The sequence below is a fragment of the Cricetulus griseus genome, chromosome 3 (genome assembly GCF_003668045.3).
Source record: "Cricetulus griseus strain 17A/GY chromosome 3, alternate assembly CriGri-PICRH-1.0, whole genome shotgun sequence".
Taxonomy (NCBI): Eukaryota; Metazoa; Chordata; class Mammalia; order Rodentia; family Cricetidae; genus Cricetulus; species Cricetulus griseus.
The window spans coordinates 75092181-75116580 of NC_048596.1; the positions used below are offsets into that span (position 1 = coordinate 75092181).

A 24400-nucleotide genomic window follows, 5' to 3' on the forward strand; every position below is an offset into this window, starting at 1 on the left:
CACATATACACTTTATATGCCAGATTCTTTGCCTTGGGACTTTGCACATATATACTTCTTAAAAATGCCCTAATGGGGAGATATTGTTGTGTTTTTGGAGTATGAATGCATATAATTCTTGTGGTTTCATTTTGTTTTGTTAATTTTCTAGACAGGGTCTCACAAAGCCCAGGCCAGCCTTGAACTCCTAATCCTTCTGCTTCTACCTTCCATGCACTAGCATTAGAGATGTCCACCACCACGACAGGCTGGACAACACCAGGCTCAGCTTTCCATTTTATAGACTGAGGAAATCACATGCTCTGATCTTCATGAAAATGAAGGCAGATCTTCATGAAAATGAGTATTACTAACTATGCCAAGTGGGCTTGGGAGTCACAGGCACTAATGGAGCGGCTATAACAGAAACCCTGGCCACAGCAGTCATTTATATCATGTCTATTACTTGGCCTTGCAGACCTCACAATTTGTGACCCCTAGAATCCTCTGAGCACTAAGACAATTCAAGGCCCCTAAAATAGAACTACAGAATAGAGTCATTAAGTCCCTTCCAGCTAAAACCTGTGATTTTATCTTATGATGTACCTAAAGAAAGGACTTTATGCCAGGTGTTGGTGGCACACGCCTTTAATCCCAGCACTCGGGAGGCAGAGGCAGGCGATCTCTGAGTTCGAGGCCAGCCTGGTCTCCAGAGTGAGTTCCAGGACAGCCTCCAAAGCTACACAGAGAAACCCTGTCTCAAAAAGCCAAAAAAAAAAAAAAAGAAAAAAAAAAGAAAGAAGAAAAAAGAAAGGATGAGGAAACACACACGTACATATATACAACACTGTTAGAGAATCCATTACTTAAGGGTTTCAAGGTAGCAGTAGGCTCCATGGCTAGGCAGTTGTTAGGAGTGGCCACAACTTCACTGGGGTGAGAACTGGAGACAGGATGCTAGTTGGAAATCGAGAGAGAGGCTGCTGGGTCATAGAAAGGGGAGCTTGGCCGAAGTATGGTATCAAGCCTGGGCTGAACTAGTCTACATGCCACTGTCTGGGGAAACCAAATTTGACCATTAGAGAAGGAATGTAAAATGTCTGGAGACTTAGCTAAGAGTTTGCTTTATGGAGGTTAGCCAGAAATTCTCCAGGGCACAAATAGGTTAAACTCTCTGTGGTTAGAATGTCAATCCAGTAACACCTGTTTGCCAGGCCTTAGCCTACAAGAGGAGTGGGTCTCCATTTCCACAGGGGAAAGGGCACGAGGCCAGTCTTGCTACAACCTGGTGGACGCCTCTTGGACAGAGGAGGTACTTCTGCATGCCAGGGCCTATCACCACAGTCTTCTGGGAGTGACTTGAAAGGGTGCAGCTGGCCAGGAATGCATCACAGGTAAGGCAGAAAGCTGGGAAAGAATGTGACATGCTCCGGAGTGGGGAGCTGCCTGTGGTGGCTCAGGTGAAATCTCAGGTGCCTACAGGGAAGGCCAGTATGTGTCATGCAACATGTGAGCTCCTGAAGCCTGGTGCCACCAGCCAGAAGGGGGGCAAATCATCAGCACATATCCAAGGCCAACGGCAAGCCACTGTTCATTACTGAAGGACAAGGCCTAAGTAACAAAGCAGGCTCAGTGTAGCCAAAGCCTCTTATCATGAAAATGGAACATTCAGGGATTCATGTGAAGCCACAGTTTTGAATTGAAAAAATATAGCTATGAGCCCGATACAGCCCAGTATAAAACTTCTGGACAGGAGTGGGTGCCTCAAGATTAGAGCTGGCCCTGAGCAGGACTACTTTTCTAAAGAAATTCCCCAAATAAAGGTGGCACATCCATAGGCCACTTGTAGCTGCAAGGACCAGGTTTTTCAGAAACCCACAAGATACTGGGAGTTCATAGTTTCTTGTTTTGCTTTTTGAGATGGATTTGGCTATGCAGACCAGGCTGGCTGGAACCGAAGACCCTCCTGCCTCAGCCTCCCATGTGCTGAGATTGTACCACTCTGCTCACTGGCAGTCTTATCTCCTCATTCTTAATGTGCTTAGAAGTGACTCCTCTACAAATCTCTCCTAATTCGGAACAGGCACATTCACAGGTCCATACCCTGTGAGCCCAAAGGCAGTTAAACTGAGCAGCAGAGAGCTAGCTAGCTCCACAGTGGGGGCTATTCTATTAGCTCATCTTCCCCAGCCTCATGAGGAGGCTGAGCTGTGTGTGCCAGTTATGACACTCTATGGTGCAGACTATTTAGATAAGTTGTTGCTCTGCAGCCTTCTTTCTAGCTACGATTAAGATAAGCACAGCCACTGTGATATATTGAACTATCTAGAAATTAAATCAGGTTGGATCTTCTATGGCAGCAGTTGGCAATCTGACTCTGGACAGGGCCAGACTGCAAGTATTTTGGCTTCATAGGCAATATGTTCTCTGACAAAACCACTCAGCTCTGTCACTGCAGCATGAAAGCCAATCATACAGGATATGGATAGGAGTGGGCATAACTGTGCTCCAATAAAACTTTGTTTACAAAACCAGGCAGTGGGGAAAATGCTTTGGGAAAGGAGTGATCTTTACAAATACTCTCTCCTAGACTGCCATGCTGAACTGTAAGCCACCTATTTACATAGCTTTCTCACTAGCCTGTGAGTTCAGCGGAGACTATCTTACCTTTTCTTGGGTACTATGTATAGCATGATATAAACACAAGAGTCCAAAAGGACCTTTGAAGGTGTTCACAACCATAGGGTAACAGGACTGCGACTTCAGAGACCAAGGGCGCAGGCAGGCAAGAGGCACAAGGGCGGTGGGTGGCATTGCAAGGGACACCTCCCTCTCAGGGTACCTCTACTTGAAAGAGTAATTCCCATGCAGAATCCCAGTCGAGTATTATCAGTCTCTTGATATTTCAAAACACTCAATTAGCTGTTGATAAGAAATCTCCCTGTTCTTCAATGCTGACAACCAGTGCTAATACATAAAAAAACATTATGAGCCAAATAAGCATGTCTGTGGAATGACTATCAGGTTAGTCTGCAGACTTTGGTGTGCAGAGTTCAACTTTTGCTACTTCTCCTTGTGTGTGCCTGTTTGTGTGTGTGGGTACATGTGTATGCACAAGTGTATAGAGGCCAGAGGACAATCTCAAGTGTTTTTCCTCAGGTGCTGTCCTCTATTTTTTTCTTTTTTTCTTACTAAATTTGTATTTATGTTGGCATGCATTTGTATGCTTATATATGGAGGTCAAAGGACAACTTGCGAGAGTCTGGGTTTGAGGGCTCAAACTCAGGTTGCCAGGCTTGACAGCAGATGCCTTTTTCTGAGTCATCACAGCAACCCCCATCCACCTTTTTTTTTTTTTTTTTTCAGATAGGAACTCTCCCTGATGGAGCTCACCATTTCCCCAGCACTGGGACTACACAACCCCCAAAATAAATGCCCAGAATCTTATGTGGGCTTTTGGGAACTAAACCCAGACTTTCACACTTACAAGGAAAGCAGTTTACCAGCTGAGCTGTCTCCAGACTTGCTGTATCTCTTATTTTTTTAAATTGTCTTTTATTTATACACATGCCTGTGCATGCTTTGTATCTGCAGGTGCCAGCAAAGGCTAGAAGAGGGTGTCAGATCTCCTGGAGCTGGAGTCATGTGAGGTGATTCTCCCAACATAGGTGCTGGGAATCAAACTCCCTCTGTGCCTTAGTTAGGGTTTTTATTGATGTGAAGACCACAACAACTCTTATAGAGGAAAACATTTAATTGGGTGGTTTACAGTTTCAAAGGTTTAGCTCATTATCATTATGGCAGGACATGGCGGTGTGCAGGTAGGCATGGTGCTGGAGAAAGAGCTGAGAGTTCTACATCTTGTAGGCAAGAGGAAGTGGTCTAAAATACTGGGCATGGCTTGAGTATATATATGTGACCTCAAGGCCTGCCTCCATTAACACACTTTCTCCAACAAGGCCACCCCTCCCAATAGTGCCACTCCCTTTTTCTTCGAAACCACCATGCTCCCTTCCCTACATTTTGGAACAGTAATGTATATTCTGTGTCATATGTTGCAAGTATGTGATCTGTGTTTTGATTTTATAGGGGATGACAGTTAAGAAGTTGCATGAATCTCAGAAGAGACTTTGAACTTTGGGCTTTAAAACACTGTTGAGACTGTGATAGACTATGGGAACTTTTGAAGTTGGAATAAATGCATTTTGCATCATGATACAGTTACCAGCTTATGAAGCCAGGGAGCGGAATGTGGTGGTTTTAATGTAATTGGTCCCTATAAGGGGAGTGGCACTATTAGGAGGCATGGCCTTGTTGAAGTATGTGTGACTTTGTTGAAAGTGTGTGGCAGGCTCTAAGGTCTCGTATACATATATACATACATACATACATACATACATACATACATACATACATACCATACATACATACACTCAAGCCAAGCCCAGTGTCTCAAACCACTTCCTGTTGCTTCGGGTCAAGATATAAGAACTCTTAGCTCCCTCTCCAGCACTATGTCTGCCTGCATGTTGCCTTGCTTCCCACTATGATGATAATGGACTAAACCTCTGAACTGTAAGCAAGCCCCAATTAAATGTTTTCCTTCATAAGAGTTGCCATGGTCAGCCAGGCATCGGTGGGGAGGCAGAGGCAGGCAGATCTCTGTGAGTTCAAGGCCAGCCTGGTCTACAGAGTGAGTGCCAGGATAGGCTCTAAAGCAATACGGAGAAACCCTGTCTCGAAAAACCAGAGAGAGAGAGAGAGAGAGAGAGAGAGAGAGAGAGAGAGAGAGAGAGAGAGAGAGAGTTGCTGCCATGGTCATGGTGTCTCTTCACAACAATAGAAACCCTAAGACACTCTGGAAGAGCAACAAGTCACCTCTACATCTCCTTTTAAGACTGAGCACTGGGTAAAGGCACTTGCTATCAAACCTGATGACCTGACTTTCATTTTCCAGACCCAGATGGCAGAGAACTGACTCCCTAAGTTGTCCTGACTCCACACACATACTGTGGCATGTCTCTCTCCTCCCTCCCCTCCCCATCTCTCTCTCTCTCTCTCTCTCTCTCTCTCTCTCTCTCTCTCTCTCTCTCTCTCTCTCTACACTTTAAGAAAAGATTAAAAACTTTTTAAAATCACCTTTATAGAACTTTTTCTGTTTTTTGTTTTGTTTATAACTTCTTTTTGTGGTACCAGAGAAGGAATACAGTATCCAGCACATGCTAGGTAATCATTTTCTACTGAGCAGCATCTGAGCCACACAAAAAGAAAAAAAAAATCTGAAAATGGGAGCAAAGCTAAAAAAGGTGATATGTACCTTTAATCTCCACACTTAGAGAGGTCGAGTTCAAAACCATCCTCACTACACAGTAACTTCAAGCCCAACCTATGCTATATGAGGAGAGAGGGGAGGGGAGGGAGGAAGGAAGGGAGGGAATTGTATAATGAATTCCCACCCTTCTCTGGAATTTGATTTTACTTCTTTTGCTATGTCTAGATCCTGCTGCACAAACACACTGATATGTTGAATCACTACCTAAATGCCATAAAAACAAGCAGAATACACATGTCAAGTTCCTGGAAGCTAAAGTGATAGGGTGGAGTGGTTGCTGGATACAAGAGAAAAGGCACCTGGAGGAAGTAAGAAGCAAAGAAGAAAAGAGCAGACACGTGGCACATAAGGCATATATTTATTTTGCCAGCTGAAGCCCAATCTTCCGGTTATCTCATGCTTGGTTTAAGTAGTAAGAGAAACAGAAACATCCCTAGGAGCCTGGTAGGCACCACACAAGGTCCGAACTCCATCCTGGTGACTGGCAGTGTGCTCTCAGCAAAGCCTCAGGGGTCATCGTTGCCTGTTCTGTAGTTTGGGATCATCTAGACAAGCCAGGCAAATTTCAGCTTGACATTATTAATCTTTGAGAAAGTTTGCTAAGCAAATGGTTGGTATCAACAGGGGAAATGTTGAATATTTGCTTCCAGGGCGGCAAAGACAAATGAAGCAACTTTAAAATCCTTTCTAATGGCACTGATGTGGTGAGCTTTTCTCTAATTATCATGTCCCCCAAAGACTGAGTACAATTGTTTTTTCTTTAACCATCTCACTAGAGAAAATTAGACTTTAATGCAAAGGCGAACATTTTCATAGGCAAGGATACTTGCATAGCCAATTACCTTCATGAGCATAAAAAAATGACAAACAGAAAATTTTTCTAAACAAAGAGTACACTCCTGTGTTAGAGACTGCTGGTAGATCAGGAGTTCAAGATTATCCTCCCTTACAAATCAAGTTCCAGGTCAGACTGGACTACAAGTGACCTAGTCTTGGGGAAAGGAGACAGGGAAACAGGAAGAGAGAATGCCTGTTCTCTTTAGCAGCAGTTTGCAAGAAATCTGTCCATTTGCAGACTCCAATACCATCAGCCACCATTACAAATGCTTTCTTCTCTGTTTTCTTTGTTTGAGACAGAGGGTGCTATGGGCCTGAACTCCCAATCCTCTTGTCTCAGCCTCCCAAGTGCTGGGATTATAGTGTGTACCAACCACCACACTTGGTCTAGAAACATTTCACCATCATATCAGTCTCATGGACAGGAAAACAGGCTCAGAGATGGCATAGCTGAGATGGCAACCCAGGGCTACTTAGACCAAATCTAGGAGCAACATCCAAACTGCAACACGGAGATGGGATAGCCTCAATCAAACCAACAAGCCAGAGAAAAGCAGGCACAGGAAACTGCACAATAAGGCCCAGCCCAGCTTGGGGAGACTTGCTAGACATTTAAACTATGAGTTTAGGAAGCAAATGTTTTTCTGGTAAGTTACCTAGTTAACTAAAATCACAATTCACTTACAGCATGCTGTTCTTCAACCACAGATCAGACACGTGTCTTTATGGTTAGGTGTAAAAGTGCCAGGTACAATAGCACATACCTTTAATCCTATCACCCCAGAGGCAGAGACAGGCAAGATCTCTTTAAGTTTGAAACCAACCTGGTATACATAGTGAATTCCAAGCCAGCCAGGGGTACATAAAAAAAAGAAAGAAAAGAAATAGTGTGTAAATCAAAGTTTAAAAAAAAATTAAAATGGAGGAGCCAATGAAATGGCTCAGCTGGTAAAGGCACCTGTCACCAAGTCTAATGACTTGAGTTCGACCCACACAGTGGCCTCCACAAGCATTCCATGGCACACAGGCCCTCATACATTTACAGAAATTAAAAATTAGAATGGGGGGGCTGGAGAGATGGCTCAGAGGTTAAGAACACTGACTGCTCTTCCAGAGGTCCTGAGTTCAATTCTCAGCAACCACATGGTGGCTCACAGCCATCCGTTATAAGATCTGGTGCCCTCTTCTGGTGTGCAGATATACACGGAAGCAGAATGTTGTATGCATAATAAATAAATAAAATTTAAAAAGTAAATAAATAATAGAAAAATAAGGATCAATTTATAAAAAAAATTAGAATGGGAAGCTGGGCAGTGGTGGTACTTGTCTTTAATCCCAGCACTCAGGGAGACAGAGGCAGACAGACCTCTGTGAATTTGATGCCAGCCTGGTCTACAGAGTGAGTTTCAGGATAGCCAGAACTACACAGAGAAATGCTGTCTTGAAAAAAAAAAATACACCCCCCCAAGGAAAAAAAAAAGAATGGAAAAGAGATTGTCTGAAGGTTAAAACTAACCTTAAGGTAAACACCTTCCTAGAGTAAAGCATTGCTCATGCACACAACCTATCTGAGAAAGCATAGATTCTTTTGTGCTATAATCACACTCTGGAGTGCAGAGGTGCTGAGGGAGCAGAAGCCACTAAGTCACTTCTCAAAGTGTGTCCACAGATCCTCAGCAATGGAGGGGCCTACGAATGCAAAGTGATTTCCACCATAACTCTACAACTTCTCCTGTGTTGAGTTCTGACTGATGAGGCAAAACAAAAATGAGCAAAAATGCTGTGGTTTCAAACAGTACAAAGAGCTGTTGTATTCTTTAGTGAAGTGTACTTCATGACACAAGCAAACAAAGGTAGAATAATCTTCACTTAAGTACAGCCTGGTTAGCTGGGCAGAGCTGCGCACCCCTTCAGTCCCAGCACTCATGAGGTAGAGGCAGGTGGATCTCTGTGAATCTGGGGCCAGCCTGCTCCACATAGTGAGTTCCAGAACAGCCAGGACTACATTGATGAACCGTCTCAAAAATGACAACAAAACAAAAGCAAAACATACATACACATAGAAAACCAGCCTGGTAAAACAGTAAATATTAATTTTCTAACCTGCAACCCACATGTATCATTTTAATATTTCAGGTGAATAAATGATTAGTATGCATCAAGTAATTCTGCTACAAGACAAGAACAATAGTTCTTCTCGGGAACACCACGAAATGATGGGAGTTGCCACATGAGTTAACAGTATCTTGTATGGAATATCATTTTTACTTGTATGAACAAGACACTAATTACGGCTCTTCAGATTTGGAGATCTGGCAGATACTTTCTCAGACACAAATAAAGTAAGCCTGTCACCAGGAAAACAACTGACAGTATTTGCTGCCAAGGAAAACAACTGACAATATTTGCGCCAGTGGTAAAGTCAAGTTTTCAAGGGAAAGCAAGTGGCAAGGTGCTTACACTGCTTTTGCAGTTTCTAGACTTAAATCTCTCTTTCTTACAGAGAAGGTGACAGCTGTAATAATAAGACTCATCTTCCTTAGCTTCTTGAGACAAAGTCTTACTCTGTAACCTAGGATGGCTTCAAACCTGGACTTTTCATGTCTCTGGCTCCCAAGTGCTAGGATTATAGGTGTGAAACACCACTTTCAGCTCCTACTGGTGATTTTTTTTTTGATACTGAGCAATTTCTAATGTCACCAATTGGAGAATTTGCATGTTATATAGCCAGCTGTCTCCAAATGACCAATAGCCTAAGCTATGAAATTGGATATGAGGAAAATAGTCCATAGATCAAGGGGCAAAACAGACCAATAGGATTTATTATATGAGTCCCAAGTTCACTAACCACATTGTAATTGACCTTTTGGAAACTGTCACTTGCTGAGATTTGATGTAGTGCCCAAGTGTCCACAGTTACCTGAATAGGCAAAGATATTAATTTCCCTATCCACTTATGTATGTGTGAGGCTATCTGTTCATATTCATTAACCAAAATAGCATAATTATTGGTAGAAGTTAGGATCCTAAAGCAGAAGAAAGAGTCAGCTGCCTCCTTTTGGCTTTTTGAGACAGTCTCACTATGTAGGTAAAATTAGCCTTCAAGTCATGATCCTGCTTCAGCCTCCCAAGTGCAGGGATAACAGACATGCAGCCTCCTTGTGCGTTTGGCTTAGCTGTTTTCTATTAAGCTGGACATAGAAATTTGGGAAAATGTAAAATAAGCCATGTATAGTTTCTCAAGCCTTTAGTTTTCAAGAGACTGAAGCAGTTCAAAAGTTCAAGGCTTGCTTCAGCTACAGAGTTCAAGGCTAGCCAGACCAACTTACTGAGACTTTTAAAAGGAATGGGACAGCCAGATGGTATATAGCTTAGCCATGGAGTAGCTGCCTAGCAGAAGTGAGGTCAGAGTTTAATCCCTAGTCCTAAGAAAAGTGAAAGAAAAGACAGAAAAAGACAGTTAAATGGCATGGTGGCATTTGCATGTAATCCCAGCACTCAGAGGCTGAGGCAAGAAGATCAGGAGCTCAAGCTCATTTTTGTCTACATAGCCAAGTTGGAAATGAGCCTGAGACCTGAAATGTTTTGAGACCCTGTCTCAAAACAAAACAAAACAAACAAGAAAGGAGAGAGAGGGGGAGAGGAAATGTAAACAAAACATTTTTTTTTACTATTCAGGGAAGGGGGACACATAGCTACTTTCATTAAAGTATCTAAGTTCAGGAGTAAAAATCTATTGTTTATTGTTTTGAGACAGGGTCTCTCTATGTAGCTTTGGCTGACTTGGAGCTCACTTTGTAGACCAGGCCACCCTGGAACTCATAGAGATCTCCTGAGTACTTGGAGGGGAAAGGCGTACACCACCACTCCTGGTTTGATGTAGACTCTAAGTGAATTGATATTTTGATTTTTGTATTTATATGGCAACATCACAGATATAATATATGCAAGCAAAGGTCTTTTGTTTGTTTGTTTGAGACAGAGTTTCTTTGTTCGTAGCCCTGGCTGTCCTGGAACTCACTCTGTAGACCAGGCTAGTCTCGAACTCACAGAGATCCACCTGCCTCTGCCTCGAAAGTTCTGGGATTAAAAGTGTGCGCCACCACAACCCAACACAAAAGTCTTTTAAAAGAAGGACTCAAAAGTGTTCAAGGCCTAAAGATTTAAGAATTACTGTTCCAAAGTAGCAGCACTACACAGATCTTCCCTTAGGGCAAACTGGTAAAACACATTTTTTTTTTCCAGATAGGGTTTCTCTGTATAACAGTCTTGGCTGACCTGGAACTCACTTTGTAGACCAAGCTGGCCTTAAACTCACAGAGATCTGCTTGCCTCTGCCACCCAAGCACTGGGATTAAAGATTGGCAACACCAGTGCACTACTCCTGTTTTGCTTGCATGTATATCTGTGTGAAGGTGTCAGATCACCTGAAGCTGGAGCTACAGATAGCTGTGAGCTGTCATGTGGGTGCTGGTAATTGAATTTAGGACCTCTGGAAGGACAGCCAGTGCTCTTAACCGCTGAACCATCTCTCCGGCTCCCTAAAACATATTTTTTTTTAAATGGTGCCTAAAATCCAAAGGGCAAAAACATCTTTTAGGTACAGACAATACATTCAATGGTACCATGTCTTTCCATGCTGCATCCATTGGCTATCAAAGGAACGTAAATTCGCCAGAAGAGGCAGTAATAATGTATTGTGAAACAGCACATTAGCATAGAGCATTTCAGGCTCCCTAGATATTAGTGTTCCATTCTGAAAAGCTGGAACACTATTTCCAGGTGGCTTGTGAGCACCCATAGTGAATCTAACCAGGCTGTCTTTTGGCCTTAAAGCTGATTGGCTGTCACAGATTGAGACTTGCTCCTGGAGACTTTTGACTAGATCTGAGCAGTCGTTTCTTTACAGATTGTTAACAGGTTTTCTGTCACAGCCCACCAAACTTGCCCCTGTAGACATGTGCACTGGCAAGCTATGGAATGAAAAAGCCGGGCGTTGATGGCGCACGCCTTTAATCCCAACACTCGGGAGGCAGAGGCAGGCGGATCTCTGAGTTCGAGGTCAGCCTGGTCTCCAGAGAGAGTGCCAGGATAAGCTCCAAAGCTACACAGAGAAACCCTGTCTCGAAAAACAACAACAGCAACAACAAAAAACTCTTCAAATTTCAAACTCCCATAATCCTACTTCAGACACAGTGTCCAGGAGTCTTACTCATGCTGCCTCTTATTAGCTATTTAACTTTGAGCAGGCAAGTTGCCTGCCCTCCTGGCCTCAGTTCCCCTGTCTGTAAAACGACTGTCCCAAAGGAATGCTTTGAAACAATGTGTGTCATTGTCAGTCGTTACAGAGGCCCTGGCTCCGAACAGTACTCAGTTACCGTGAGCTACGGACAACAAACACCAAGCACATAAAAGTATTCCCAGGCGGTTCCCTCCACTCCTGATGCCAGTAGCTGACAAACATACTGCCAGAGGGCACGCTTACCTCCAACCAATTTCCACATACCCATTGCCTATCCCTGGACCCCCGCGATCCTCCTCAGGTCCCCCCAGCGCCAATCTCTTCCCCGCCCCACTCCCTTGGTCTGAGCGAGCTTCCTACAGGATCACGCCCCAGCCGCGGTCCCCATCCCGCACCACCAGACACAACCTTGGGCCCGCACCCTGCGGCCTTGAATTACGCCCCGAGACGCCTCCGAGGGATGAGGGGACAGCCGCCCGACCTCCCGGCTGGGCCCACTGACACTAACCGTCCATCCCTAGAGGCGGCGGTTCCGGGAGCCCGAACCGGAAGCGGCCCTGACACTGTTTGCAGTTCCCCTGGTTACTACGAGGTTCCGGACCAATGGCGAAGAAGCTTAGTTCATTGAGCCCGCCTCCGAGTATCGTGACGTCAGGACGGAGCCCTGGGTCTTCCCCTCCGCTCTCGGCATCTGGCCCTCCTTCTCAAGGCCGCCGATAACTTTGCGCAGGCGCGCTGGGACCGGACTTCGGCGACGAGGTGCGCAGGCGCCCCGGGCGCTGCTAACTGAAGCGGCCATGGACGCGCTAGAGTCGTTGTTGGACGAGGTGGCCCTGGAGGGGCTCGACGGCCTGTGTCTGCCCGCGCTGTGGAGTCGCCTGGAGTCCCGCTCGCCCCCTTTCCCGCTGCCGCTGGAGCCCTACACGCAGGAGTTTCTGTGGCGGGCCCTAGCCACGCACCCGGGCATCAGTTTTTACGAGGAGCCGCGAGAACGACCCGATCTGCAGCTCCAAGATCGGTCAGCCACCAGGGTGGGGCGGGGGCCGAGAGCTCTGAGGGGACCGGGTGCAGCGGTGCAGAGCGCCCGCCCGGGACCGTGGGGCGTGGGGGAGGGGCGCGGGGGGCGGGCTAACCTGGGCGCCCGGCGCCCTGCGCCCTGCAGGCCCAAGAGGGATGAGCTGGGGGAGGGGGCAACCGCTGAGACCGCACTGTTTACCAGTGTGTTGAGGGAGTCAAAGAGTTCCTTTAAGTTGGATGGAGGAACGGGAGCAGGGAAGTGGTTGAAAAGTGGAACCAGGTGAGGTCCTTCTGGGACCTTTAAGGAGCGTTCGTTCTTAAAGCTAAGGCAACTGGAGGTCCGCACAGCACCAAACAGCAGTGAACGAATAGCTGAGGTGTGTTGGGCTCTTCCTATAAGTGGGTTCTGGTCCCAGATCCAGCTCTGGATGCGACGGAACTCAGATCTGTACAGTGACCTGTGAGCAAGATACTGTTATCTTTTCTTGTTACAGAGGAGGAAACTGACCACAGAGAGGTTAGGGGATGTGCACAGGATTCAGGGGTTGCTAAGTGTACTTTTACCTTCTCCTGTTTATCCGACCTTCTCCGGGAATAGAATCCAACCCCTTTCATGTTCTAGACAAGACTTCTACCACTGAAAACCCCTTTAGCCTCAGCCCACCTGGTACGTTAAGAAATGGCTGACTGTATAGTCCAGTCTGGCGTCTACTCTCCTTCCTCTGCACCCTAGCACTTGTATTGCAGGTGTGCCCCACCACGCCTGGCAAGTCCGAACTCTCAAGCTATATTATGCAGGTCAGGGGAGGTTCCCAGAGGTAATAATGAGCGAGACAAGACTTTAAAGTTAGATTTAAGTAGCCAATTGGCAAAGAGTGCTCCAGACAGACAACAGGATAGAAGAGAAGCTGCTTGTGCCTGCAGTGTAAGCTTGGAAGCACGGGATGGGAGGTGGTAGTTGCCACTTATGTGTACTTATTGTCAGGTGTGACTGAAGATACTTAATGGTGCAAAAAGTTCTACAACATCCTGAAGAGGTGTGTGTTCTGAGGAGAAGGTGAGGCTCCAAGGGGTTAAGTAGTCAAGGTTATCAACTAGTAAAAAGGTTCCAGAACTTGAATCCAGGAAATCTGGGTCCAGGATCCACTCTGCCTTTAACCAAATTTGACTGAGAGAGAACCTATGATTATTTAATCCACTTGAAGAAGCTGTCCATAGCATTACCATTAAGACAATAGGAAGTCACTGAGTTGGGGAGTAAGACTAGTGACAAAGTGAGGCTGAGAAACCCAGTCATAACCTCTCCGGGACTGGTTTGCATGGTTGGGATGGGAATGAAGAGAACATGGGATCAAGTCATACCAGGTAGCCAGATACGGTGGCACATGCCTGAAATACCAGCAGACTCAGGTAGGAGGATGAGAATTCAGGACCAGCTCTGGCTACATGGTGAGGACCTATATATAAAAAAAAATAAATAAGTAAAAAGACACGTTAGGAAGACAGTCCGGATATTTGGTGACAAAAATGGGGATCCATATACTCTGTGTCTGCTGCTGAGGCACCTGAATGAATGCTAATCCCCTTCTCTGAGTGGAGGGCACAGCAACAGTGGTGAGCCTGAGGGAGGTGCTAACTGTACTGCCAGTCTCCTTTGAGAAGACTCTGTTTAGTAAACAGAACCTGGTGGTAAAGCAGCCAGAAGGAGGGACTAGGATAGACCTTTGTGAGTCATTCCATGCACTTGGTAATTAGATCATCCCTAGGAGCTTGTTGTGATTGACACCTCCCTAAGCTACACCTACATTTCAAGGCTGGATGGAGGACTCAGTGCCTTCAACCAAGATTAAAGTGTAAGCCGGGCGTTGGTGGCGCATGCCTTTAATCCCAGCACTCGGGAGGCAGAGGCAGGCGGATCTCTGTGAGTTCGAGGCCAGCCTGGTCTCCAGAGCGAGTGCCAGGATAGTCTCCAAAGCTACACAGAGAAACCTTGTCTCGAAAAACCAAAAAAAAAAAAAAAAAAAAGATTAAAGTGTGGGTGTTGGAGAAAACAGGCCACAGTATGTCCAGGAAGACCTGAAAATTGAGAGTTAAATAGGACAAAGTTCACAGAAAGGACAGGGTTTTGTTTGTTTGTTTTAAATTTAAAAGTATGTATGTGGCACCTCAGCCGCACTAGAAAGGGATGCTAGCCGGGTTCCAAAGGCAAACAATACCTCTTACCTTAGTTCACGAGCTTCAAGAACACAACTCAAAGATGCCTACTGATAAGAGGCAGCTGAGAGGGTGTGCTAGGCTCCAAGGACTTAATGGGAAGCAGGAAAGCAGGCTTGGGTGAAATTGGAGCAACTATCGAAACCATAAAAATGGATAAGGGAACTGGAGATGACTAAAGAGAGAAAGCTATCAGAGGAGGACAAACCTTGGTAGGTGATCTAAAGATCTAGAACTAGATCTAGAGGGAAAGCAAAGGCTCTGGCCAGTAAGGTGGATCAGGTCTCCGATTCTAGGTGGGTTGGGATCCTAGAAAGGTCTTGTTCTCTGTGACAGAGAGATAAGAACCTGGGCTAGAGGTGGTTTGAGCCTTAGAACTGTATAAAGCCGACACGGTGGAATTACAATTGTCATTCCAGCATGTGGAATATGACACAGGAGGATCAGGACTTCAGAGCCATTCTTGACTGTATATCTTTGCTGAGGATACATGAGACCCTGTCTCAAAATGAAAGAAAGAGAGAAAGAAAGAAAAAAAGAAAGAAAGAGAGGAAGAGAGAAAGAAAGAAAGAAAAAACCTGCTTGTCAAGATTAACAACAGGCCAGGCATGGTGGTGCCTGCTTGTAATCCTAGCACTCAGGAAGCTAAGGCAGAAGGATCAAAAATCCGAGGCTAATCCATGCTGCACAGTAGTATTGTTTAAAAAAGAAAAAGAATGCTTGTGAGAGATGCAACTGGGTATCTCATCTCTTCTTGCTGGTCTCTGCAGGGAATTGGTAGAAGATGCCAGGTGCATATAATCTCTGGAGCTGAGTTGGAACTTTATGTGTGTGTTTTCCTCCCTAGATATGAAGAAATTGACTTGGAAACTGGAATTCTGGAATCCAGGAGGGACCCAGTCACTTTGGAGGATGTCTACCCCATTCACATGATCTTAGAGAATAAGGATGGCATCCAGGGCTCTTGCCGATACTTTAAGGAGAGGAAGGACATTACCAATAACATCAGGACCAAAAGTTTGGAGCCTCGTTGTACAATGGTAGAAGCCTTTAGCAGGTAATTGACTCACATACTCAGCAGTCCCCTGGTGTCTGGGTGCTCTGAGATCAGATTCAGCAACCGGTGCATCTCCTCAATGTCTGCCAGCGTTCCCTAGGCCTCCACCTTCATGCCACCCCAAGGCCTGACTTCCTATCCTTTGTATCCACAGTCCTAGAACAGTTGGAGTTGATGGTAGCCAGCATCTGCCCAGCGCTTTTTGCTCTTGTGTCACTCCGCCCTGCACACCACACCTTCCCTTCATGAGTTCTCAGTCACTGTCCTGTCTTCCACAATGGACCAGTCCTGACTGTCTTTTTCCTCAAGTACCCAACCACGGTCCACTTCCTTCTTGTCTTCCAGGTCAAGGAGAAACTGCTCTTGTGAACTCTGGGGTCTTGCACACTGCCCCCCTCCCCTCTTATCTGGAGCCGTAAGGTTGCTTTCTTTCTGGTTACATTGTCCAAGGTCCAAGGCTGTGGTCTGGACATGTCTTTCTCTTCCCCTCCCATAAGCCCAGCTCTCTGCACCTCTTCCTCTCTCACACTTGTCTGTTTGCTCTTTCTCTGGAATTCTCACTTCTGCTCACATTCTGAGACTTTTTCCTAAGCACACGAACAGGCTCACCCACCTGTAACTAACTCTTTTCTTGACCCCCTGGCATCTGTCTTAGAGCAAGCTTCTTGGAAGAGACATGGGGTTCTCTGGGTATCCATCTTCCCCTCCCTCATACTCTTATTGCTCCCTGCAGATCTGACACTGCCATTTGTAAGTTCCTAACCAGCAGGCCCTTAACCCCTGAAGTGGAGCAGTGAAGGTTCTAGAAGCTTTTGCCCCTGGGCTTCTTGCATTCTCTTATTTTCCTCACTGTTCTCACCAGCTTTTGGTAGATTCTCCTGCTCCTCCTACCCTGTCAAGTATTGGCTGTTCCCACGTGTCTCATGTAGTATTTCAGTAACGAGTCCCTCGTGCTCTGTGGTGGTTGTTCCTTCACAGTTGTGCCTCTCTCTCTCTCATCTCTTTGTCCTCCTGGTCAGAGGCTGTCTCTTCTAGGCCCTGTCTCTCTATGGCATCTACACTCAGTTGTCCTACTGCCTTATCTTTCTAAATTTGTCTCTGGTCATCCCAAAGTCTATCACCCCATTGAATCAGTCTCTCCTCCCTCTTCTATACTGATGGGAGGCTTTTGTTTGTTTTTGAGACAGGGTTTCTCTGTGTAGCTTTCAAGCCTGTCCTGGAACTAGCTCTTGTAGACCAGGCTGGTCTTGAACTCACAGAGATCCGCCTGCCTCTGCCTCCCAAGTGCTGGGATTAAAGGTGTGTACAACTACTCCCTGGCAATGGGAGATTTTTTTTTAAAGATGAAAATGTTGCTAGGTGTTGGTCTTTGTGAGTTCGAGGCCAGCCTGGTCTACAGTGCGAGTGCCAGGATAGGCTCCAAAGCTACACAAAGAAACCCTGTCTCAGAAAAAAAAAAAAAAGAGAGAGAGAGAGAGAGAGAAAGAAAAATGTGATGGATGGATGTTCCTCCAGTTGCTTGGGGTCAAGGTTTTGAACTGGTCACATTGTCCACAGATTTGTTTGCTCAGATTGAGGTTGTATTTATCTTAGAGATTAGATTACTTCATTTCTAACATCTAGAAACATGGATTTACAGTATCTCTTGGGGGAAAAAAAAAAAAACTCACAAGATTTAGCCATATGAAAGACTGGTTTTTATAGGGCACGGTCTGCTTCAGATAAGCTGGGTACCAGCCACTCATTTCCCACAGCAGTGGTCCTGTTCTTATTTGCTCCCTTCTCTGTTTACTGTGGCTCAGATGCCCCTTGTGACTTGCTCCTCTTCTCTTACCTGGCCACCCTCAAGTTGCTGTTTTCCCTGTGCTTCAAGTGGAACCTGCTAGCCCCCCCTTGTTTCTGAAAGGAAAGGTGTGTGCAGCCCTCACACCAGCACCCCAGCCCAGCTTCAGCTGCACCCCTCACCAAGTGTCTTGGTTGCCCAGGCACCATCAGACTACTCTGATGGTCTGGTGAGGAAAGAGTAGCACAGTGAACAACTAAGGGCATTTGGGTCTCCAAAATTTGACCATGTGTGGGAGTCACAGTTAGAGCTAGCAAAAGCCATTGAATTGAGCCAAAGTCACTTTAAGTGTTCATGGCATCATTCTTCCTTACCAGGAGGCCATTAGCTGGACAATGGCAGAGTCTCTTCACTGTGACCAACCCGACCTCTCAGGTCTCACATGTGCTTGGCACGTTAGTACTTGTCAGTGTAGTGCTGACTCTTGGGTTTGAAATTGTGTCATCCAACTGGAGTTTCCAGCCATGTTGACCTTGTGAGCTTCCCTTAGCTGTCTGGTTGCTGGCATGTGCCACACTCCAGCCATGCCAGCCCTGGCCTTCCAGAGCAAGCCTGCTGTGTCACTGGGCAGGGTGATGTGCACTCACTGCTGACCACACAGACACCTTTCAGAAGTTCTGGAGTTAGAGCCCCTGATGTGACTGTTCATTTTCTGGCTTTTCCCTGTGAGTTCTTTGCTGGGACCAGCAGTTGGGTAGTTCTTAATGCAGATGAGATCACGCACATCCAGGTGGTATGGCAATCAATCCTTAACACAACTGTTGGCCTGATGATAGTGTGTACAGGGAGGACATTGAACAAGATTGAATACGAAGCAAGTCTGTTTTCTCTCTCTTTTTTTAAGATTTATTTTATTTATTTTTTATATAATGTTCTGTTTGCCTACAGGCCAGAAGAGGGCGCCAGATCTCATTATAGATGAGTATGAGCTACCTCATGGTTGCTGGGAATTGAACTCTGGACCTCTGGAAGAGCAGTCAATGCTCTTAATCTCTGAGCCATCTCTCCAGCCCCTCTGTTTGCAGTCTTTTACCCATCTGTCCTCTTGTAGTTTTTCCTAATGAGCCTGTTCTGAGGAAAAAATGGCTTAGGTCTAAGTCTTTAAGGACGGTCTGTATAGACTTCAAACATAGTAGACCTCATACTTTACAAAGACAACCTCTTTTTGTTGTTTATTTGGAGAAGTGAAATCATCTGACAGGTGTAAAAATACAGAAAATGGTGTGACTGAGCAGACTGAGCAAATAAGAACTGGGCTGCTAAGAGACCTCAGGACCAGATGTTAGTAAACAACAGAACAGAAAAGCGCCAGAGTGGCTATAGAGGAAAGGATGGATAGCTCTGCTTTCTGTAAATCTGGGAGAGGGCAGTCCAGTTACCACTCAGTCACGTGGAGCCAAGCTATGAGTGAGAGCTGGGTCTCCCTGCAGCTGGGCCAGAGAGTAATTGGAGCAGCTCAGTCTGCAGTATTAGCAAGGCAGTCATGAGGTTCAGTTGTAGTGTGATAATACAGTGTGTTAGCTGCTTTTTTCCCTGCTGTGATAGAGGAACTGGAAGAATTTAGGAAGGATTTATTTTGTCATGGTTTGAGAGAGTACAATTAGTTCCTCATGTTTAGGAAGGCATGCAGGAGCATGAGGCTGTGCACATCTTGACAAATCACGAAGCAGATGGATGCTGGTGCTCAGCTGGCTTTCTCCTTGTTTCCTATGTTCGGGACACTAGCCTGGGGATGGTCCACATTGTTCATAGCAAGTCTTCTCCACTCAGTTAATCCCCTAGAAAAGCACACACAGACACTCAGGTGTGTGTGCTTCAGTAATGTGCTGGGTACTAATTAACCCTATCAAATTGATGCTTAAAATTAAAAGTTAAACGTCACATACACTGTGGACCCAGAGGCCCCAGTATGAAACATGATGGAGGCCAGAAGAGAGCATCAGACCCCTTGGAGTTACAGGTGGGGTCTGGGAATTCAAAACAGGTCTTCTGTGAGAGCAGCAAGAGCTTCTAACCACTGACTGAGCTGCTTTTCTCCAGCCCCCACAGTACTGTACTTGAGATTTCTTGAAGAGCTTTGCTAGAAAGTCTTTGGGTCTCCATAGGACATTATTGTGTCTAACACATTCAGTCGTGGGAAGATCTAATGCTGGATTTCAGTAGTGGAGTCAAAAATCAGACCCCTGCTTCATTGACCACATTGAGTTCTCAACCCTGAGGCTTATTAGTGTGGCTCACAAGGTAGTTCCCTCATTTACAGGTACCCATGAAGCCTTACTCTGCACACACATTTTTAAGAATTAATTGTTGGGGGCTGGAGAGATGGCTCAGCAGTTAAGAGCACTGGCTGCTCTTCCAGAGTTCAATTCCCAGCACTTACATGGTGGCTCACAAATGGCTAAAACTGTAGTCCCATGGGATCCAGTGCCCTCTTTTGGTGTGCATATGTACATGTAGACAAAACATCCATGTACATAAAATAAGTAAATCTTAAAAAAAAAAAAAAAATTAAGAGTGCCACATCCTTCCCAGGTGTTCTACTTAGCTTCTTGTAGTTAGGAAAAACACCATGACTGAAAGGAACTTGAGCAGAAAGGATTTATTTGGCTTACACATCCCAATCATAGTCTGCCATTGATGGAAACCAAGGCAGGAACCTGGAGGCAGGAACTAAAGCAGAGACCATGGAAGTACACTGCGTACTGGCTTGTTCCCAATAGGTTGCTCAGTTTCATGTGTGTGTGTGTGTGTGTGTGTGTGTGTGTGTGTGTGTGTGTGTGTGTGTGTGTGTGTGTGTGTGTGTATGAGTGTTTTGCCTGTATGTCTGTATGTGTGTATACTAAATGTGTGGTTGATGCCCACAGAGGTCAGAAGAAGGCATCAGATCCCTTGGAGCTGGAGTTTCAGATGGTTGCAAGCTGCTGCATTGTTGCTAGGAACCAGTCAGTCCTAGGTCTTTTGCAAGTCAGTTTGCTTTTTTATATAACCAGGACCACCTCGCCAGGGCCTCTCACAGCAGTCTGGGCCCTCTTACATCATTAATCCAGAAAATGTCCCACAGACATATGCACGGGCTAGTCTGATGAAGACAGTCCTTCAGTTGAGTTCTCTCATTCCAGGTGACTAGTTTGTGTCAAGTTGACCCCTTTTCAACCTGACACATAACTATATCACTATTAAGCCATGATATGTCCTTTCTTGTTTATTCCACAATCTCATGTTAATATCACAATCTAATATACAGTCCACATTTTAAAAGTTCATAACATCCTTTAAAATGCCAGTGATCAGCATCTGAGGCAGGTGGAAGCACTGGCCCTGAGATCATAAGAGCAGGAGAGCTGTCCCTGCCCCTCCTCAGCTGCAGCACTCAGGAGAGTGGTCCCTAAACCATAGTAGAGTAGGTCCTGAAGGTGTAGGTATGAGAGATCTGTACCCCAGGATGTGAGAGCAGAGAATTGACCCCACCCCTTGCATATGCTGCAAGGAGTGAATTATCCAGGGCAATGCTGGAGAGCTCACTCTGGTGGTAAGGACAGGGGAGAGCAGACGGGCTGACCATCCCTACAACTACCCAGGCCCAGAACCAGGGTTATGTGTTGGCCCACCCCATCATCTACCATGTGCCCCATCTGTGATCTGTTGGAGCATGGGGTGGGGGGAGTGGTCGTGACCAGTGTTGGGGTCAGTTCTGTGGACCCAGGACTACAGAATCTCCAACAGGATGTTCTGGAAGAGTCCCAGTGAAGGCTTAGCCTTGAACCAGACCAATGATTCTTTGCCATGAATGCCTACATGTGAAAAATATATGGATAAAGGAGTTTACTGTGTGACTTCCTGTGACACACCACAGCTTCCATGATGAGATTTTCCCTTTCTCCCTTTTTATTTCCTTTTTTCTCTTAAATTTTATTTTGTTTTATTCTGGTCGAGATGGGTAGGATCAGGAGACATGATGTGAAAGACACAAAGAATAAATAAAAATAAAAAGAAAGTTAAAAAAAATTCCAGTGATTAGCAGTCCAAGTTCTCTTTTGAAAATTCCAAGTCTCTTAACTATGGTTCTGTAAAATTCAGAATAAGTACATCCTTTCTTATTTCAAAAGGGAAGAACTAAGGCACAGTTACAAACACATCAAAACAAAAAGAAAAATGTAACAGTTTACAAAGCCCAGTGTCTTGCTCATGATCTGGGCTCCAAAGGGCTGGAACAATCCAGCTCTACCATCTGCAGCACATTACTTATAGATTCAGACCAGCCACATTCAACCCTGCCACTGTCCTTGGTGGTTGTCCCACAGTCCTGGTGTCTCCAATATAGTGGAGTATCCATTGCAGTTAAGACTGCGCCTTCACCAATGGTCTCCTTCCTTTCAGAGATTCTGACCCTGTCATGTAGTCCCAACTTATGACTGTGACCTCTTGAGTCCTGGGCTCTCCAATGCAGCTGAGGCTGCAATTTTACCAGTGGCCTCTCCAGGCCTCTTTTTAAGGAGACTCTGACCCTCCACACAGTGCAGAGCCTCACTGTTCTTCATGACCCCTTCATGCCTTCACAACCAGAGTGATGTGGGAGACTTACACATTGAAGTTCAGCTTCCAGCTTGGGATGCAGCCTAGGCCCCCTCTGGACCACTTATGTGTATTTGCTCTGAAGAAAACTCCCCAAAAGATTTTGCCTGAGTGATGTTTTTCTTTTACTTATAAATCAGAACTGATTTCTCAGCCCGTTAGCCAGCATCTGTTGTCCCAGTAAATCAAAGGTTTTACTTCCATGAATGGCCCTGATAGTCTTTGCTTTCCTCTAAAATTTCATAAGCCGGGCCTCTACTGTCTGAATTCTGTTAGCATTGTTTTCCAGGTTTCTACAACAGCCCATTAGTACTCAAAGACTTTTCTGCCCAAAGGTCCAAATCCTCCACCTTTCTCCCTCAATATAGCCCAGAACATAGAAGTCAAATGGCCAGGTCCATCACAGCAACACCCTGTTCCTGGTACCAACTTCTATCCTAGTTTGCTTCTCTGTCACTGTGTTCACAGCAGGTGAACAGGGTCACAACCTGCCTGCAATGACAACACTAAATAAAGGAGACAAAGGCTGTTGCCAAGAGTACCGAGTACTATGGAGAATCCAGGTATGGTTGGGGTGGGGTTAGCATCTTCTGGAAGGCCTAAGGAGCTGATAGCTGAATTTCAATATTAATGATGAGGTCAGGAATTATCTAAATGTCCATGAGAACCTCATTCAGGCAGTAATTTTGGGGCTGTGTCAAGAAGGAGGTCCTTGTGGATAGTAAGCCGTCTCTTCAGTCAGGATCATCTTTGCAGCCTGACTCTCAGCTGTGAAGCAGACCTGGGATACCGTGAATGTCTCGGGATAAGCAGAAATGACCTGCTTTCTTGTGCTTAGGTTTCCTTACAGTAAGTACAGTAACACTGATTCTGTATGTGGCTGTGACTTGCAGGTGGGGTAAGAAGCTCATCATTGTGGCTTCCCAGGACATGCGCTACCGGGCCCTGATAGGCCTGGAGGGGGATCCTGACCTGAAGCTTCCTGATTTCTCCTACTGTATTTTGGAGCGGTTAGGTCGGTCCAGATGGCAAGGGGAGCTGCAGCGAGACCTTCACACCACCGCTTTCAAGTAAGAGCAGGGCTAGTGTCTCCACTTTTTTTTTTTTTTTTTTTTATTAATTATGTATACAACATTCTACTTCCATGTATCTCTGCACACCAGAAGAGGGCACCAGATCTTATAACCGATGGTTGTGAGCCACCATGTAGTTGCTGGGAATTGAACTCAGGACCTCTGGAAGAGCAGTCGGTGCTCTTAACCGCTGAGCCATCTCTCCAGCCCATCCACTTTTTAAATTACAAGGCCATTGTATGCACTCCAAATGCAAGGGCTTGCTGCCATGTCTTCCACAAGGCATGACTTTTTGTTCCATCCAGCCCATTGCTTCTTGTGACTTTTCTGTTAGGCTAACAGGCTAGACAGTGTGTGTGTGCGTACGTGTCTGTGTGTCTGTGTCTGGTATTTATATGTAAGTAAGAAATGACATTGTGAGTGTAAAGCTACCAGTAAAACAAACTGGATGACTCACTCTCTTCTGCAGGGTCGATGCTGGGAAGCTTCATTATCACAGGAAAATTCTCAACAAGAATGGGCTCATTACAATGCAGTCACATGTGATCAGGTTACCTACTGGAGCCCAGCAGCACTCCATCCTCCTGCTTTTGAACCGATTTCATGTGGACAGGTACAGTTTGTAGAAAATAAAATGTTTGGTTATTTTCATATTGTAACTACTTGTGTTGTGCTTTTAAGAATCTTAAAGGCCAAAAGCGAAAGTTTTCAGAAAGATATTTTATGTTTGTTTCTGATGAAAGAATGTCCTGCTTATTTAGAAAGCCTGGGAATAAGGTTCTCCCAGATGGTCACAATGTGGGATGGTGCCATTTTAGCTGGGTCTTATAGTCCCACTCGTAGAACAAGCACATTCCCTTCTAAGGACCAGGGAATCTGGGAGTGAGCACACGTGTTCTTTCTGACTCGCTCTTTGCAGTTAGAGTGACTAATTAACATGGGAAGATCATGGGGGAAAGAATTATACCACCTGCCTCATCCCCCATACCCATCTCTGTAGGAGGGTGGGTAATATCCAAGCAGGTGCAGGACCTAGAAAAGCAGCCCTGAGTTGTATAAGCTCCAAACGCTTAGGTTTGGTCACCAGCATTCCATGGTGGAGATGGGCAGTGCCAAAAGGCCATCTGGGAAACAGGTGAACAGACGCATCCCTGGACCAGAACTGATTCTCCGCTAGCTAATTGTCAGAATCCATGCCCTTTGCCCCCTCAGCCAGGTGCACCCTCAAAGAGGG

The 24400-nt window shown here is 45.6% G+C and overlaps 2 protein-coding genes across 5 annotated transcripts in view; one reads left to right on the forward strand and one right to left on the reverse strand.

The window, feature by feature from the left end:
• The window catches only part of Katnip (katanin interacting protein), a 176469-nt gene extending 164443 nt beyond the window's left edge, over window positions 1–12026 (reverse strand). Inside the window, exon 1 of one of the 3 annotated variants that reach the window (XM_027404700.2) lies at window positions 11899–12026. Coding sequence is in view for 1 of the 3 variants with exons in the window: in XM_027404697.2 (XP_027260498.1) it covers window positions 11899–11905 (7 nt within the window). In the remaining 2 variants the exon portion in view is untranslated. Of the gene's footprint in view, window positions 1–11798; window positions 11819–11898 lie in introns of those variants that run through there. The other 2 variants (XM_027404697.2, XM_027404704.2) reach the window with 2 other exon arrangements.
• A 161-nt stretch (window positions 12027–12187) lies between these two features.
• Window positions 12188–24400, forward strand: part of Gtf3c1 (general transcription factor IIIC subunit 1) — a 68908-nt gene continuing 56695 nt past the window's right edge. For both annotated transcript variants that reach the window (XM_027404695.1, XM_027404696.1), the window contains exons 1-4: window positions 12188–12408; window positions 15469–15678; window positions 22987–23163; window positions 23636–23779. In XM_027404695.1, coding sequence (XP_027260496.1) covers window positions 12188–12408; window positions 15469–15678; window positions 22987–23163; window positions 23636–23779 — 752 coding nt within the window. The remainder of the gene's footprint in view (window positions 12409–15468; window positions 15679–22986; window positions 23164–23635; window positions 23780–24400) is intronic.